At 34.1% G+C, this 19,525-nt stretch overlaps 1 protein-coding gene across 2 annotated transcripts; it reads left to right on the top strand.

Annotated features, from left to right (window-relative positions):
- Positions 1-884: 884 nt before the first annotated feature.
- Positions 885-17,622, top strand: LOC136039787 (acyl carrier protein, mitochondrial-like). 2 transcript variants are annotated; one of them, XM_065723661.1, is made up of 4 exons: positions 885-1,105; positions 8,549-8,659; positions 10,832-10,919; positions 17,463-17,622. In XM_065723661.1, the coding sequence occupies exons 1-4, from the start codon at positions 950-952 to the stop codon at positions 17,552-17,554; spliced, it is 447 nt and encodes a 148-aa protein (XP_065579733.1). In that variant the 5' UTR covers positions 885-949; the 3' UTR covers positions 17,555-17,622. The 2 variants fall into 2 exon arrangements, with proteins under 2 accessions (XP_065579733.1, XP_065579732.1); XM_065723660.1 differs by lacking the exon at positions 8,549-8,659 and adding an exon at positions 8,393-8,512 and having other exon boundaries at positions 902-1,105.
- The last annotated feature ends 1,903 nt before the right edge of the window (positions 17,623-19,525 follow it).

The following is a 19,525-nucleotide window of genomic DNA, read 5'->3' as shown; positions in this document are numbered from 1 at the left end:
AGCTTCTGCTGCAATCATTTGATATAAGGGATCGGCATCGTAATCCAACAATTTTGTAACAGACGATCCCGTCCCATAGTAAAAACTATTAAAAATAGTTTCAGATCAGAATAAAAAATGCACTATTAGAGCTGCCTTATTCCCAAACCCTAAATAGGAAACTTAACGTCACTATGCTAGAATAATCCGGATTGCAGCGTTAGCTTGCAACCCAGTAACAGACGATCATGTCCCATAGGAAAAAAAAAAGTCCATAACTCCTAAAAATAGAGTCAGATCAAAACACAAAAAATTGATAGAATCGACTTGTCTGAAAACCCTATATAGAAAGCTTACAGCTCCTTGACTTAAATAATTTGGAAAAGCCGTTGGCCTGAAAAACAAAAAAGTGGTTGCAAGCACGGTATTATGCATCGACAGTATCTTTTTTTCTATATTTTTTTCTTTGCAGATAGAAGGGCATTGGAACATCATAGAGAAGTGTTTAATGGCTCATGTTAAAAGAAATTATTGTGTCTAAAAATGTTTTGTAATTATGAAAATAACTTATTAAATTGAATTAATTCTTTACGAAAAACTGTCTTTCCATGTACAAGATTGATGAAAGGCGTCATAATCTTAAGATGTAACCACATATGGCGTAAGAGTGAATGCAATATTACGATATTCTAATATAAAATAATACATTCTGATATATTATGATATATGAAAATGAATTTCTATTAAAGAAATTCAAAAGAAAATATTGCAAACCAACCCAAAATAATGCTCATCATAGTGAAATTTTATTTCTCTAACACAAACAATTATGTGCTGTTCTTCACAAGTCATCGAAATAGCGTGGACTGGAGACGCTACGATGCACAAGTTTGACGGCAGAATAACTGAAACGTCCGAAAAATCGCCCTTTTGCACTGTTTGAAAAATAAGAAAAGAATAATCGAAAATCATGAGAGCTCTTTCCAAAACTCTCAGATTTGTTTCTGCAACTGCCCCTAACTTGGTGAGCAAAGCAGCTCCCAAGGTGCTGGCCACTGGATTCCAACATTGTTTATTATCACAGTTAGCTTCTGTTCAAAATCAGTTGACATGTTGTCAAGTAAAGGTAAGCTAACCTGATTGCAGCTTCTTTAAACCTAGGGTAACATTAGCTGACATGGGTTCAGAGGCAGATTAAGAACTAGTTTTAAGATGGGCACTGAAATGTTCTGGTTTCTCCATTGGTATTTTTCTGCCATCTTACATTAGATAGTTCAACCTTTAAGGGGGGAGTGTATGGACCCCTAAAAGCTGTCCTTGGTCTGCCCCTGCATAAGTCCCACCGTGTATTTTTTTAATCATGTATACAGCTAATCAAGCTTCACCTTGATTCAGCCTAGGCCTATCCTGCCTCTATTTAGTGCAAAACTCAAACAATTTGCAGTCAATGTTGGTATTACCAGCCCAGTTATTATAGCCCAAATATTCTTGTATTTATACATATAGAATTACAATCATTTCTGTTTTTGTTGATCAGATATTTGAAATTGTGAATCTGTAAAATTTTAAAAACAAATTTGGACTATATATTTGCACATTAGGGGGTGGGGGTAAAGCATAGCATATATTAAATATGTAAACTAACCATTGCTGTATTTAATATTTGCTATGCTTTACCCCCCCCCTCTATTCTGCAAATATATAATAACTCCTTAACAGTGAGTTTGCAGTAGTTTTGCAAGAGAGAAAAGATGTTCAAAAAGTCAAAATGCATCTATTAACAATAGTTTCATGACCCAAAACAATTGTTCAGGTAATACCAACATTGACCCAATTTGCTGTTTTTTTTTTAAGTTCATCAGAGAGCAGAAATGAGGGTAAAGGTCTAGATTAGAAGCTATAGGAGCTACAGAATAGCCTGATTATAGTTAACACATTTTGACTACAGCTCCATTATACTTTACCTCCCCCCTAATGTGCAATTATATAGCCTGAATCATATATTTCCCATATGTCACTCTTGTTTTTGTTTTTTAAATGGCTCTCGTTTTCACCACCTGTCACTCCTGTTTTTCTGGCCCTTGTTTCACCTTAAGTCACACTTGCCAGCACTAGGATGATCTTGTAGCCTAATCACTGGTCAGTGAAGATAGTATGTCAGTGACTGATCAGACAAGTCCCAAACAAATCACCAGGGCTTGTTGCACCATTCCTTGTCAACTGACAATTTGCATGATTCAAGCACAGGCAGAAGAGACTCTTTCCTGGTCTAACAAGTTCCATAGACTCATCTCCAAATTAGAAATGAATTTGCTATGTAACCTTGAGTTGGCATGCTTCTTGAAAAGTTTTTGATCATGTCCTCTTTTTCTTGAAGAATAATTTGGGTAGTAGCCAAGAGAAGTACTTGGAGATGAGGAAACATGCTAAGAAAACAATTCACACTTCATGATATGCAGATTAATCATAGTTAACACATTTTGTGTGCAGCTAACCTTCATTTTGACTTATTTCTGTGTTTTTCTTATATTTATCTTTTTTTTCAAAAGCTTTTCTTCAGTTTTGAATCATACCTGAAACAGAGCACCCTTTACAAAATGTCTTTATAGAGGATATTAAAATGACTGCAACAGTGTTAGCACAAAATTTATGAAAAAAGTATTAACTAAACACAATTCTGTAGAAGAAAAAAAAATTGTGCTTTGTTTCAGCAAAATGGCCAGAATCTTGAGCTGGCTAATTGGTGCCCCTTGATTTGCCTAGTAAATAATTTTCACAATGCTCTCTTCATAATTGGATTCCACATATTTCTTACAATATCAAACCATAGACATGACAATGAAGTACTTTTTATGTACTACAGAATAGTTCTTGAACTATGAAACATTGTTCACTCCTTCAGTAGGCACATAAGAAGGTACAATTCCTTTAGTGAACATAAATGCTTCAAAAACAAATATTGCACCTTTGAACAAAATGCAAAAGTACAAAAAAGACAAGTTCATCCCTAAAAACATTAACTTTTTTAGAGGTCTCTGGGCAATTCCTTTTATACATAACAGACTATAGCCTACTCTTTTTAATAAGAAAATAATAAATTCCTCTATAGTTTTTTTTTTGTGCTGGCATGCTTGAGCCTCACATTTCACAGAAATATTTAAGTTAGAACTTAATGCTATAGCTGTGTTGATATTGAAAGCACAATATTTATATTGAATTTGACCAGTTAAGAACCAATAAAAGATATATTATACTAAATTTGAAAGTCCAAAATACAAATGTTTTACATTACCACACACACATATTACTTTTGGTGCTCCAAGCTCATAAGGGTGCTTTCTATTGGTGTTGTCATGAAACTATGACCAGCTTTTTAATGTTCTCAGATTGGTCCACCTCCTCCTGTCTAAACACCTTAGAGTGGTGTGTAACAAATGAACCAAACTCTTTCATATGAGTAATGGTACCTATAGATGTTTCTAAGGGAGGTGACTTTCCCACAGACTTTCTATACATCACCTCTTCTACCCCTATTGCTCCTCAAACAAAGCTGACCTACTCTCCACTCCTAAATGCTGACACACACTAGAGCTGGATTATTAGAGTTCAAATTTTAAGAGATCAAAAAGTTCCTTACTAGCCAGTGTGAACACTAGCTTCTAATCACTACCAATTGGTACCCAGGGAAGCCCTCTAGATCTGTTCCTGCTCTGTACTAGAAGTTACAGTAAATATAGTGCTTTTTCCACTGCTTAGCTTGGTCAAAGATGAACATACTTCTGTATATGCCTTCTTAGTTGTACTTTCTCTGCTCTTTCCAGTTCTTACTAGTCACTTCCTCTGTAAATTTTGTTTTATTTTGAACCCTGAAATTGAGATTGGTTACCAGGAACTCTGAAAACTAATTTAAAACAATCATTAACACCTACTTACACCATTCCTAAAAGTGTGTTACTTCATTTAATCCCCTCCTAATAGATAAATATACAGTCCACTGTATGTATTCAAACCATATTTTTCTTTGTTGTGATTCTACTGCAAAGGCTAATTACTTGGTGGGAAGACATTATTTGTGTGATTCTAAAAAAAACATCAGAAGAAGGGAGTGGTAAGTGAAGCAAGTTTCCAGTTTCCAATGTAGTTTGCTTTTGGGTTTTGAGCTCTCTCTCTCTATCTGTCTCTGTATCTCTCTCTTCAACATATTATCCCTTTGATACAGCTGAGCATATTTTTTTCCTAGGATATTACACAAATACTTGATGTAGATAACTTCGAAGACCACACTGCCTTTCCGTGACGAAAGTAAAACAGTTCAAAATAGGGATGATACCTTTTTATTGACAGTGAATAGATATAAAATTATTTAACTGGATATTTCGAACACATATACAGTTAAATAATTTTATATCTATTCACTGTCAATAAAAAGGTATCATCCCTATTTTGAACTGTTTTACTCTTATTACACAAAGAAAAAAAAAATTACATGTCTTTTATCAAAAGATTTAAACCTACTCTCTCTCTAAAAAAAAAATATATATATATATATATATATATAAAGAAGAATTAAAAAAAAAGGTCTCTGAGGCCATTAAAATTGACAGAAAAAACCAAAACACAGACATTTAGCTTGCATAGTTCAGGTAAATCTGTATAAATATCTGCCAAAAATATTCATGCTTGACTGAAATTAATTTTAAAAAGAACAAAGGTTTTCTGAGGGAAGTAAAGAGCGAAGTTGATACTTAAAAGGAACAGAAATTATTGCTTCACAGTCTATTTGAGATATATCAATAAAACTAGTAGAAATAAACAATCCAATTATGTTTCCCTATGTCTGTATAGTTACAGGAAACTAGTGCTTTACTGAAAACACAAAACAATGTAGGAGTTTTGGTACAGTAAAAAAACCATGTTTATATTTTAACCTAACCATACCTAACCATCAGGAAACCTTTAACCTAACCATACATCAGGAGAAGAGAGAGGTAAGTGAAGCAAAGCACTTTTATTATTGAAATCAGTAAGTATTTTGGTTTGTTTTATGGTGGTTTACAGAATCTTTGCAACAGTTTTCTATTAGCAAGTATTAAGAAGTGCAGTGTAAAATGACAGACCATAAAAAGGTGCACTGAGTATTGTGTTCATATTCTACCTGCCTTGAAAATAGAAATAACTCCAAATTTACCTGCAGCCCCAATTCTGAAAACTGTGAGTATTGTATTTTAGCCTGTGCATGGCTGATAGGTCTTTTTTTTTCTTGTGCTTATAGAACACTGGAACATTGTAGAGTAGTTATGGACTCTTTTTCTAAATCCATCTCGAAACACAGTGCCAAATGACAATTGTGGTGCAATTTTTAAAACAGAGAAGCTAGGAACAAGATAGTTACCACCAAAGATTCATGGTTGAAAATTCTTTATTGGAGGTTTATGCCCCTCTCTTGAATATTCTCCCTTCCAGTCCCTTTAGCGAGCAAAAGCTAAAAAATGTGTTTTGTTACAACCTGCCTAATAACATAAATTATTTAATAGCTGATTTAAGAATATCTACTGATATTTATCTTTACCCCCAGAAGAAGTCAATCACAAATATATCTGAGTGCTTTATATAAATCACTTCTGACCATGCCATTTTTGCAATATGGCTCTAAAAATAAACTTCTTTGCATCAATTCTAGAGCAAAAAGGTTTGGAACCATAAACAGGGCATGATTGAATTCCCCATTTAAAAAAAAATCCTCAACTAAATATATGTATGTATTTCCAAAAAAGCCATCAGGCCATCAGAAAAATAGAACATAAACATAACAAAACTAACAACAAATTAAGAAGAAAAACATAGTTATGCATGAATCTTCACAAAATTATTTATAAAGAGATACTCTTTCATGATCTGTCAGTCCTTCATCAACATACTTAACCAGATTCCTTAATTTTGTTTTAACTTGTGATCCTACAATCTCCTCCACCCACTTCCTATCTGTCAACACTAATTGAAAATACTCATTTCTCAGATCTGCCAATTCCTTACAATTCCCCCAAAAATGAAAAATATCTTCTTCATGACCCTACACATCATACAAGGGACTGGGTTAATATCTCCTCCTCCACTTAGGTTCAAAAACCATTTTATGATGAACTCTTGTGTGCCTTATGAGCCATTTGAGCTATTTTGTTTGATTTATAGTTTTAAATATTTGGTATGTGACAACTTGTGCTTACAATATGACTGCCTGTCTATGGACTATTCTTTGTGTTACTTATCTGTATTGTAGGATGTCAGTCTTCCTTTCTCCTTCTGTCTTTCTATTTTGTTTTTATATATATATTTTTTATTTTATATATTATTTATAATTCATTGTTTTTTGTTTGTTATATTTTATATATTATTTATTATATATTATTTTTTATTTAATAGTTATCATTTATTATTTTTTATGGTTTATATTTTTTATGTTTGGTTGTATGTTGGGCGGTTCTTTCTGTGTTTGTGCTGTTGCATTGGTGATTTTTTTTTCACTATACAAAAAATAGTATAAACTCTCCTGCTATTCAAGTTTAATACATTAAACCCCAGCACTTTAAATACTGGTTTTGATCCAGGGTGGTTCCAAATTTTGTCCTGAAATATATCAATACCATAATTGCTCAGGAGGTCTTGCCCAACAATGTCTCTCTAAGGTCACTTTTTTCCCCATTACATTTTTTGGCTGAAGTGCCACGAAACAGAGATCAGTGCCACCAGTAGGGCCTGCAAAATCCAATGTTGTGTTCTGTACCTTACCTTATGTATCCCTAATGTCCTGTATTGATTCTTCCAGTCTTTGATCCACAACTTCCAAACACCTTGCTTAGGCTGGGCAAGAAGGGGACACACTAGAGCTGCCAATTATCCTGGGTTTTTTGCAACTGTCCAAATTAAAAGAATTATAAACCATTTATCAAAATTTTAGAGGATAGTATACTTTTTGTTTTGATCTGACACCTTTTTGGGTTCAAGCTCTTTCAAAACTTTTAAAAGTTTTTGTTTCATAATTAAAAAATGACTGTTCAGTTGAAAGTGACAATAATCAAAGTCAATGTCAACTGAGAATCTGTTTACTACACAATTTCTACATGATTTTTGTTTCTTGTCTCCAATAAGTAAAATCCAGTGTTTCAGGCTTTGTTTTGAGTGCACTTGATGAGATCTATTTTTTCTTCATCTGTTATGTGTGTATATGTTGAATTTTATCAAAAATTTGATGAAAGATTTGCTGGTTCCATCATAGCTTTTTTGGAATTCTGTTACAGTGACTACTAAAAGTTTAAGATTGATAAAACTTATCATCATAAAAAAGCATAGAATTGATATTTTATTGTGCAAGGTATAACACACCTAAGGGTTGTTTCCAGTAGAAGCTCAGCCATAGATCAAGTAATTTCTATTGATGTACTCCTGCACCTGAAGAGTGTTCTTTCCAATGCTTGGTCTCTGCCATCTCACTTTTCACCATTACTTTACAGTTTGGACTTCTTTTTGTCTAGGTTATTTGGTGTAGGAAAATGCAACCAATTTTTCATTTCACATTGCTACTTCTATATTTTGTATTGAATTGAACTGTTTGGAGGTTTATTTATCACCCTTTGATTTACAAGAAATGCCAACAATACCATAACAAAGTCTTTAATCTCCCCAAAGTAGTTTTAGGTGGTGAATTCCTCCCCTGGGGCTTTCAACATCTCCTTTAGGAAAAACCGTGTAATCCTCCACTTAAAAATTAGACCTGTGTTGTGCTAAGAGATTAAACACTTAATAATAATATTGTTTTATCCATTAATTGTAGCATTTTGGCTACATTTGATAATTTTTTTTTCTTATGAAAAGATGTGTCCATTCTCAGACTATAAACATAAACCAAATTTTTTTAAAACCAAAAAAAGCAATACTAAACAGGATTAGAATGGTGATCTATTTATGTTCAATTGGGCTTATGTAATAACTTATTGAAAAAGTGGAATGGTGTTTTTACATCCAAATGAATTTCTTACAAAAAACTTGCAAGACCATATCAGAACTGTACTAATAGATAAATATTTCACGAATTTTCTATCTTTAAAAGGACAAATTAGAGCTTATTGAGGTCTGAAGTTCAATGAGCAAATAATTAATGACAATATGTTTCAGTAATTGCTTTTGAATGCAATTGGCTATTGAAATTCAAAATTTCAAAAATAAATTGCTACAAATTTATTGGATGTAGTATAGATAAAATAGACCTTTAGGCTACAGGAGGTTTATAGAAACTAGTAAATAAATAAAGTGTCGTTATTTAGTTCTATTCTCTGTACTTGTTCATTACTTTCCTTCTCAATTCTGCTCTTCATCACCCCTTGGTTGCAAAAGCTCTTACTAGCTCAATTTCTTTCAGATCAATCAAAGATCTGTTCAGCAGAGAACTTATGCAGGGGCAACCAAACTAACACTTCCAGAAATTCAGGAGAGAGTAATGAATGTGTGCAAGGCATATGACAAAATCACTGCTGATAAGGTGCGTTTTAAGGATTTTAGTTTTTGTTTATTTCAGACACAAGTAAGTTTGAGAAAGTATGGAGGTGGACCACCCTTGAGCCTAAAACTTATTGAAGAAAGGGTATTTCTTGTCTTAAGGCTGTATGATAAGGTGGATCCGAGTAAGGTATGCTCTGCTGTACATTACCCTTTTTTTCTTATAATACCCTTTTTTTTTCTTACCCATTGACTCCATAGCATACTATCATTGAGCCAACTGGTGTCAATACTTCTGGAAGTATAATGTCCAAACCACACTGTTGGCATAACTGTCACTAAAAAGCCAAGATATATGAATGATTTGTGTTCTTTCTTGATTTTAACATCCCATGTAAAGTACAAAAGCAGAGATTGAAATGACAAGATATTGCTTTAAAAACTTTGTGTCTGCCCTAATTTATTCCCATTTATTGGCTGCAAATGGTTGACCTCAGGGGGCCTGGTGCTGCAATGGGTTGTTAGTAGGAGTAATATTGGTTACAAATACTAAGTCTTTGTGTCTCTTGCCAGACTGAACTTGCTGATAGGAATACTGCTATTCCAAGCTTCTAATTTTAGAAAAAAATCACCTTAAATTTTTACTCTTATTGGTCAATACAAAATTTTATGTTTAGAAGTTGAGCATTGTTCAACTCAAGAAATTCTGAATGAGTTACTTTGTTACTGTAGTCTTGCTGCATTTTGATTTTATCAACAATTTTAACCATAATCTGTTCATATAATAAGGTAAATTTGTTGATGATATACAAAAAACAATTTTCATTGACTGAAACATGGAGAGTCAATGGATAAACATGTATAAATAACAATTAGAAAAGGTCTGAAGGTTTCCTGGTTCCTCCTGCTTTTGGGCTTTGTATGATTAATTATTGAGCTCTAAGATTTGTCCCTTACTAATTGAACACTGGATTGGAACCGCAGAAAATATTCATAATTTATTGTTTTTACAAATATACAAAATTAAATCTTGTTTTTTAATTCAAGTCTATAGACTACTAAAAGATTATTGATAAGAAGTATGTTTAGTTCTTTTTAATTTTAATCATTTCTTCCCTAGCCTCATAAGTCAAGGGTCTTTTGTCTGACTTTATAAGCTGCAGACCTCATTTGTAAAGGTCTTGTCATTTCCAGATTTGAGGTTTTTGGCAAACTGGAATATTAGAAAATTAACAATCAGTTATTGAATTTTTATTCCAAAATTATATATGCAATCCTGAATAGTTTGATTGCTTCTAAAATATTTGCCAGTATTTCTGGTGACACTGGATGACTTTCATTGCTGTACTTCAGTTTGGAGTTCACTTAGTCAACAACAAAAACAAATCTGAGTAAAAAAGAAGACAAATTTAGTATCACATTTCCTCTGCTGGCTCGTACAGCCAGGATTGCAGAGAAAGAGAGACAAAGACGGAGAAAGAAATAAAGGAAAATATGTCCAAAAATGGAAAATTAACTAAAACAAAAAAGAAGGTTGAACTGTCATCCAGCACCCAATATCCACCATAAATCAAGCTAGAGTGAGGTGCAATAAACATTACCAACATCTCTCAGAAGCTTCCTCCCCTGGATGGGGGAGGGGCTAAAAAAGAAGAAAACATTAAATAAATAAATAAAAAAGAGCAATGGAATAAAATTTAAATGAATATTTAAAAATACAATAGGCCTAATCTCTATACCACTATAGACTATCACTTATCACTAGACTATAGGCCTAATCAAGTGACACTCCTTAGCTGGCTTGAGTAGAGCAATCAAAACAATAACATTCTAAAAGTGAGAATTAAATAAAAAAAAAACTAAACAAAATTTTAAGCATTTGTTTAAATGCTTTTAAGCATTTAAGAATACCTTTTTCAGATGTCAATGTTGTTAAGTTTATGCTAAATGTACTTGAACGAATAATCTATGCTAAAACGCATGGAACATTGCAACAAATGTTAAAAGATGTCAATTTGACATATTGTTCTTGAAATATGAATTTGACCGATATGTGTTCTTACTCATTGCTTATGCCTAAGTGACTTCGTACTTCAATTAAAACCAGTGATGTATTATTTTTCTTGAATTTAAATCTTTTTTTTCTTTTTTTTACAATTCAAATACCTTTAATATTGCTGAGGAATATATCAAGCTGTGTACTTTTGGTTCATTGGCTGAATAATTCAGGATAATTCTCATTCTTACAAGCAGGGCCATCTGTAGGAAGAATTGATCTTTCTGATTTTTTGTGTGTGTTCATTTAAGTAGCCTTTAGACTCTTTGTATGATATTCAAAGCTAGTTTGAAATTCTCTTTATAGCTAACACTTGAATCACATTTTATGAATGACCTTGGTTTGGATTCGTTAGATCATGTTGAAGTTATTATGGCAATGGAGGACGAGTTTGGTGAGTTTTTAAAAACTAATCTTTTAAAGAGGTTAGGCTAATATTTCTTTAATTTGTTTAGCTTTTAAAATTATGTGATATCTAATTCAATGATAAACTTTAGATAGTTACTTTTAAGGTCTTTTTTTTATTCAATTTGACTTAAAAACAGTTCTTTTGAGTGTCGTAATTCTGTGTATGGTCAGCAAATTGTGATACTATTAAATTTATATAAAACTTAGGTACAAAAATTTATCTTAAACTTGTAATTGGGATAGCTGTAAAAGCTAGATTTTTTTTCCCAGTTTGCTGGGGCTATAATTATTACTGTTGTGAGCAGCTAGTAATTACTAAGCAAGTTATAATGTTGATTTTGCTTAGATATATTGCACTGTGCAATTTATTAGTATATGATTATATAATTGGAGTTTGCACCATGGTTTATTGCGTTTATAGATTGTAAGTACATAGAGTTTAAACAACACTGTAAGTAAAATTGTGCTTGTATTCTATAACTTATTACATTTCGTCTCTGAACTCTAGATATCAAGACTTTGGAATCTGTAACTTGGCTAGCCACAAACACTGGAAATAAATAGAATAAATTCTTCTTTTCTTTTTTTTTTTTTTTTTGATTTTCATGTTCAAGTAAAAGCAGTAGCATCAATTTTCTGGGACAGAGGGTAAAAAATGTATTTTTCAAAATCTGGAGGGGAGGGGGGAAATTTATCATTTTCTCCCCCAATTGTTTCAACGAAAATAGCTTTTTCAATTAAAATATCCCAACAAAGTTTTTTTTTATTCTAAGGGAGCATAAGTCCTCCCCTCTCATTCATGCAATTGATCTAAACAGTCTAATAAATAGTCAATTTTACACTTGCATGTATGTTAAACATGCAAAAACGAAAATAATGAGTATGTCTTGTGCTTCGTCTTTTTTTTCTTTCCCTTTTTTTGAAAAAGATGGAGGCCCCCACTGGAGAAACTTCGTTGAAGTCGAGTTTCAACCGCCCTTTTTGTGAAAATTTTTTAGACTTCTATTTATTTCTCCATTGTATTCTGGTCAAAGATATTAAAAAGCTTTAGCAGGCATATATGTAGGAAATTTCTCTCAAGAAGAGGCGAAAACTTCGAAAAAAGCGCAAAAAGTAAATGAGCTATAGAAAAGCAAATAAGGCAATATAAAGCACTTAATTAAGATTTTGATATTTCGGAGGGTGGGTGGACGAGGTTCAAGTCCCATCCTCTTGTATAATTACCTTGCTCTTAGTGATGCGATTTCATTTCTGAGCTAAAGACTTGTCTTTGAATGTTTCTGCAGCTAACTTCTGATGCCCTTTTCACTGAGGCAGTTTTGGTAGATACTCTTGAGAAGTGACTTTAAATTGGATTTTTTTTTTTCGTCCCTTGATAAATAATTAAGCGCGGGTTTCGGTCCCCCTCCGCAGCAGGATTGGACGACAAGCTTGCTACTTGTCCCTGCAAAAAAGACCCAGCAACTGAAACGTTGATCGACGTTCTATGCGGCAGCAATGTCTAGGATCTTTATCCTTTTTTTTTATCTCTTTAGTGAATAATTAGTTATTTTCTTGACGATTCAAGGTTGCACGTGTATTAAGGAAGGGCACAATAAAGGAAAGTCTTTTCCCTTAACGGGAAAGGATTACTATCCGTTATGGGAAAAGATTTCCATAGTCCCATTAAAGAAATTTTTTTTTCTTAGTAATTCTATTCCGTAAATTTAACAAATGGCTTCATAGATAAATATTTAAAAAAAAACTTGCGGAAGGAATGAGGCGCTTTGAAAAGGTCCTCTTTGAGGGAAGGGGAGCTATGAATAAACGTAGAAGACGGCTCTTGTGAATGGAGAGGTATCTCCATTTACAAAAGATATTTCAATTTTTTTCTGAAGCTTCTTATGCAACAGTATCTTTATTTATTAAAATTTTTCCAGTTATACAAAATCCCATAAATGCGACTGCGAGTGAGAGGGGCTGTAAATAAGGATGATAGGATGACGAAATAAGGAGGAAGAGGTGATGGCTGAATATTTAAGTAGTAGATGATCCTTTGTATTACCCTGGCTAAGCTCCTACGCTCTTTTGACAGAAGAACATCTTTTGAAAAAAATGAGGGCTTTAATCTTTCTTCTCAGACTGTCCTGTGAGAGAGTCTATGACTATTCTTTTCTGATGGGTAGTCTTTTGACTTTAATGAGGACTTCTTCAAAGTCATCTGTTCGATGCTTTATTCAGCAAAAATCAGTGACTTCTAAGATCTTTTCACTATTAATCAAACAAAAATTCTAAAGAAAGCAATGTTAGCTCAAGGAAGTAAGATATCCAATGGAAAGAAAGGGAATTCGCCTTGGTCCCTTGATCCCGTGAACCTATATCTAAAAAAATAACTTTTATGGAACAGTGCCACTTTACTCACGATTCCTTCATTATCAAATCAATATCTGAGGTTGTATCTAATTGTTTCTTATTAGGATGTCGTAAATAATGTAATTATTTTGGTTATTTAAAGTAGGTGGCGGTGTAGAATGCTTCTGTGAATGTTACATTTAAAAAGTCGATCTTTAAAAATTTTAGTTTGAAAAAAATTCAAATTTATTAGTTGCAAAAACTTTTAAATTCCGAGCCTCGAAGACCAATGCTGGATTACCCTTTTTGACATTCATACTGGTATTTTTGATGAAATAATGTGCAAAGACAGGGATTTAACCAATAGAAAATAAAAAGTGCATACACGACGATTGCCGAAGAAAAGCTAGGTTTCCGAAAGAAACCAAAGGAAAGGTGGATCTCTGACATAACATGGAAACTGATTGACGAACGAAAGGCACTTAAGCAAGCCATGCTCATAGATACTACAAGGTGTTCAGAGCTGGCAACAAAACAATTATACAAAGAAAACGATAAAGAGGTAAAAAAGAGTGCAAGAAAGGACAAGAAACAGTTCCTTGAAAAGAAAGAAGCTTTAGCTGAAGAAGCTGCTAGGAAGGGTGACTCCAAGACTGTCTACCGATTGACAAATGAGATGGTAGGAAAACAAAGCAGCCGAATCACCCTTGTCAAGGACGAAAATGGATCAATTATATCTGATCCAGAAAAAATTGACGAGAGATGGGCTTCCCATTTCGAAAAACTTCTGAACAGACCGAGAACTTGCGACCAAGCTAACGTACCTGATATCCCTTTTATGTATCTAGACATCAATACAGATCCTCCGAGTGCTGAGGAGATCATGCATGCAGCAAAGAAGTTAAAAAATGGACGATCCCCGGGTATTGATGGCATTTCAGCAGAAATGCTGAAGTACTCAATTAGTACCTGCATATCCATTTGGCTTTCTCTTTTCACCAAAATATGGACCTTAGTGAAGGTCCCAAGAGATTGGAGCAGAGGCATTATGGTCAAACTCTTCAAAAAGGGAGACTTGATGAACTGCCATAACTGGAGAGGCATCAATCTTCTCCCTTTCTCATCCAAACTATTAGCTTCCGTCATTTTACAGCGTCTGCGGAAAGCACTAGACGCAACTCTACGAGAAGAGCAGCATGGTTTCAGAACTGGGAGATCCTGTTCTGATCTAATATTTGTACTGAGAATGCTTGTCGAAGAATCAAAAGAATGGAACAAGAAGCTCCGCCTCCTATTCATTGACTTTGAAAAGGCATTTGACTCAGTTGACAGAGATTGCTTGTGGAGAGTTTTGAAATAATACGGAATTCCCAAGAAAATAGTAGATATGATTATAGCGCTTTATGAAGAATCGGAATGTTGCGTAAAGACCGAAAACGGTACAACCAGATTTTTCAAGATCATGTCTGGAGTTCGTCAAGGATGTGTACTTTCCCCCATGCTCTTTATAATTATAATGGATTATGCCCTGAGATTCGCATCGGGCTACGGGGTAAAAGTAAGCAACAAGCAACTGTTTGATCTGGACTTCGCGGACGACGTTGTCATTCTAGAAGAGTCTAAAGAACGGTTGCAGCAGCTGCTTGACACTATTACCGAGAATGCAGAGAATGTCGGTCTAAAGATAAACATTGACAAATCGAAGAGCATGGCCATCACAAACTCGCCACTTGTTCTCCATTGCAAAAACAAAGATCTAGAACAAGTCCAGGAGTTCAAGTACCTGGGTAGCTGGATTGATTGTGATGGAGAGATCTCGACCGAGATTAAACGTAGAATTGGACAAGCTACAGGGGCCTTCAATAGATTGAAGCCTATTTGGAGAAGTAATAAATATTCAATGCGACTGAAGCTTTGACTCTTCAACAGCAATGTACTCTCAATTCTCCTTTACGCAAGTGAATGCTGGAAAATAAACAGCCAGCTTGAAAAAAGGATCCTTGCATTTGAAAATATGAGCCTCAGAAGAATGTTGAATACAAGTTGGCAACAAAAAATTACAAATGCAGAAATACGCAGAAAAACATGTCAACCTCCAGTCATTGAGTTGCTGAAAAGAAGGCGGTGGACATACCTGGGACGCGTTCTTCGTATGGAAGATAGTCGCCTTCCTCGAACAACCTATGAATGGAAGCCAGACGGTAGAAGAAAGAGAGGCCGCCCCAAAAATACATTGAGACGAACACATGACCGAGATCTGAGGACGGCCGGCACCTCACTAATATCTGAATGGGAAGACGTCATCACTGCAGCGCCAATGGGAGACGAATGGAGAGGCTTTGTCGACACCCTATGCGCCACCGATGGCTCTAGAGGAACTAAGGTAAGGTCCGCCTAAATAACCAAATAAAAAGTACTTTTTTTGTTCATTACCCTTTCATTAGACTTTATTGACGACAACGCCAAAATGAATAACGCGGCAAAGCAGCCTGGAGGTTTTTTGCTTAGAAGCAATGTAAGAGCCCTCTGCCAAATTTGAAAGAATTCTCTAAGTCTTGACCAACCAAAAAGAGAGTAAAAAGAATAAAATGACACACTTTAATGATAAGCTGCGATTTTTGCCTCTTCGCGGCATAATTCAATGTTCATTTTGTTTTTTAAGATTATTTGCTTTTCTGAAATATGCATCGAATAAATGAATGTAGTGAAAAATACACCTTGCGACATAAAATAAATAAAAATATGTTTTTAAACCTTATATTTACCCTAAAATTCTTCAGTCGTCAAATGGGCGAAAGATTAACCACCTTGTCGAGTTTTTTCATTCCCTCCACCTAACCCCCCCCCCCCCTGTAATTTTACCCTCCAGATCCGTCAGTATTCAGTTGCTGAAAATTGGAAAACTGGCTTTTAAGAAAGTTTTATGGACAAAGAGAATTTTTTGTATTGTAGAATAAATTGTATACTTATTTCAAAAATTACATTTGAGATGGGGTGGGAGGGTTTTCTGCAAACACGAGTTATCAGGTTTCTAGCCATGGGTGATCAGTTATACTATTTTTGAATCGGACCTGTTTTTGAGAGATTTCAGGCTCTTATTCGAAAATCCTGTAAGCTTATTTTCGTAATTCCTGAATAGGCACTTTTTATCACTATTTCTGAATGGAACACTAAAGTCACTTTCTTTCACATCACGTTGAAGGCGACTTTTGAATATATAGCAAATCATTTATTTATTTATTGATTCACATAAAATGATAAGACAGAGTTGAGGAAACAGAAAAGAAGACGGAAAAACACATGAACAAGAAACAAATTACTGGACTAACTTTTATCAAAGCGACGACGACAATATAAAATATGAAAACTTTGGTGACTATGACAAGGTAATTCTGATGCCGTTGCTTGATCACATTTTTTTCCCTAAAACTGAAACTTGCTCTGCATTATCAACGTAAATAATATCATTTAATTGTTCTTCGTGAACAGAAAGTACATAAATACGTCCTGATAGTTTTGTCACATAGACATCAGTCCAAATCCCAAAATTAAGCTTTCTGAGCATTTGAAACATAGCAACCGCGCTCTTGTTGTTACTTATTTCACTTGTCAGTTCTAATCAAAGTAGCTAGGTGACCTTAGCCATAAAACAAAGGTTTTTGTCGTAGATGTTTGGAAGTTTTATCACTGGTGGCCAGTACTTTGGGGGAAGGCAGAGATAGAAATATCATGATCTTCCTTATGGTCCTTACTTGTTGTCTGATGCAACTAAAAATATGAACAAACAATAAAATATTGTTCAGCTTCCGACTTTCCGGCTCTTTTTTACATTTTGTTCTTTTTTTTGTAAATTTATCGATTTTCATAATCTTTCAGCCAATATTTGCAATTTTCGGAAGACAAAATCTAGGCATTGAAATTTTACAGCTGTAGGTAGTAGCTAGACAGCAGGCGTTTCAATATGAAGTTTTATAGTTTCAAAATGTTTTTCAATGGTGTTTGTAAGACATTAAGGGAAATATAATCTATATAAGGGAAAGAAGTATTTGTGCAAGATTTGTTTCTTGCTAAAAACAGCCTGGCTCTGCGCATTCCTTCAGACTGGACTGATAAGTTTGTCGTACTGTGTTTGTCACTGAAGAGTATGTATTGATAAATAGGGCATAATATGAGTTTTTAACAATATGTTCGATTTTAGGTTTTGAGATCCCAGATGCAGATGCAGAGCGTTTATTACGACCAGCTGATATCGTTCGCTACGTTGGTGATCATGAAGATGTTTATGAATAACAATTTTTTCTAGAAAACTTGGCACCCTATCATATAAATAAATAGAAATAAATTAATCTTTTTTGCTATTGACATTGTTGCAGTTCAGGCTAAGAATCCTGAATCATTCTGAATCAGAATGAGCTAGGCTAAGCAGCTGAAGCAGAATGAATTCAGGCTTTTCTGAAGCAGAATGAGTTCAGGTTAAGAATCCTGACTCATTAATCATAAGTTTCTAATTCATATCGCGTCGACATTAATGGACCAACAGATTCTCTTGAGTATTAGTATTAATCGTTACTGAAATTGCTCATAGGCTAAATGAGCAATTATAGGAATAGGATTCAATCGGAAATTGTGCAGGAAGCTGATTTTTTTAGTTTCTTCTTCTTCATTTAAACCAACTTCCTTCGATTTTATCTCTCTCATATCCTTCAGATTTAAATATTATTTTGGTGTTGAAATAGGAAAATAATTAGCTAACTAAATTTCAAACAATAAATATTTTCCGTAATTCCTCTGACATTTGTACTAAAATATTATTATAGAGTGACTTATCTATAAAACCTGGGACACATATCAGGCTTTTCAAGCAAAACTTCGGTCCATCAACGGATAAGTTAACCTAACTGACAGAATATTGTAAGTAACTTATGAGAGTGGATACTGGCGCTAGTGTCAAAAAAATAACAATGCTATCTAGCGTCTAATATTTTTTGTGCAGTACCAAGATCAAATCTAGTAGTAAGTACCGGATCTCAGTTTCTGAAGAAAAAAAAAAACAACAAAAAAAAACACGATTATGAAGCCTGAGAAAAAAAGTCCAAGAAAAACCAAATGTTAGATGGCAGAGGTAATATTTTAGTCTCGAGCTCCTGTCTCTATTGTAACAAGTTTCCCGTGCATCAACAACCAATAGAAGAAAAAATTGACATCGCTTAAAAGCCTACCTTTTTAATTGACACATATTGACTTTAGCAAGAAGCATTAAAAGAGGCAATTTGAATTTGGTGTGGATGAAGGCTATGGTCACTATCGGCATCTGGAGAATCTTTTATGGTGGTGGGAGGGTAGTGGCTCGAAAAATATTCTTTGAGCAGAATTATTTTTAATATAACAAATTAAATCATTTCAATATTTCTGGGGAAGGGAAAGCCCGGTCTACCACCACCCTGTTTAATATCCGATAGACACGCACCTACACAGAAGAATATTTGTATTTATGATATCTAATTTGAAATGTGTCATAAAGAGAATAAGTCGTTAATTTCCGTGAATTATTTTTTATGAAATAAATTCATACTATGCTGATCGTGTGATAAACGAGCTTTTTAGATGGCGTGATGGCGAAGTTACAGATAAAAATTTCTGAAGATTACGAATTTGATTTTTGAAAAGAAAAAGGGGAAGTACCTAGTGATTTTAGGAAAACTTCAATGAAATCTCTCCATTAGAAAGATGATTAGAGTGAGTGTGATAATTATAAAGATACCAGACTTGTCTCTGTAGATGGCAAATTACTTAGTACTATGATACTTTATAAACTTTGAGATGATGTAGACGAAGTTTTAAGAGAAGAATAGTGCGGTTTTAGGAAGGGTAGAGGAAGCATCGACCAAATTTTCACTCTCAGATTAATAATTGGAAAATGCCAGAGTCATCAGACCCCTGTAATTGTTAGTTTATATATTGTGAACAAGCGTTTGATTTAGCCGATAGAAGAGCTTAAGCTGGTTTTGTATTAAATCAGAAGTTAAGGAGGGTTGCGTTCTATCCCCGTTTAAATGGGTCATTTTGATGAACTTCGTTCTAGGGATCACAGCAAAGGCTATGGAGAGCATGGTATCAAATATGGAAGTAAAACTCTCCTAGACTTGGATTAGGCTGATTATTTAAGTGTTCTTGATGATCATGTTAGCAAAATGAATGAATTTCTTGGGTGTCTCCAGTTCAGGGTGCAAGAATAGGTTTGGAAATTCATATTAAGAAGAA

The sequence above is a fragment of the Artemia franciscana genome, chromosome 20 (genome assembly GCF_032884065.1).
Source record: "Artemia franciscana chromosome 20, ASM3288406v1, whole genome shotgun sequence".
NCBI lineage: Eukaryota > Metazoa > Arthropoda > Branchiopoda > Anostraca > Artemiidae > Artemia > Artemia franciscana.
This window is presented reverse-complemented; position numbering and strand designations above follow the sequence as displayed.

Excerpts from the sequence above, each read along its gene's own strand:
- LOC136039787 (XM_065723660.1), top strand. The coding sequence starts at position 950 with ATGAGAGCTCTTTCCAAAACTCTCAGATTTGTTTCTGCAACTGCCCCT. Across the intron at positions 1,106-8,392 it reads TGACATGTTGTCAAGTAAAG|ATCAATCAAAGATCTGTTCA; the intron begins GTAAGCTAACCT and ends AATTTCTTTCAG. Across the intron at positions 8,513-10,831 it reads ACAAAATCACTGCTGATAAG|CTAACACTTGAATCACATTT; the intron begins GTGCGTTTTAAG and ends TTCTCTTTATAG.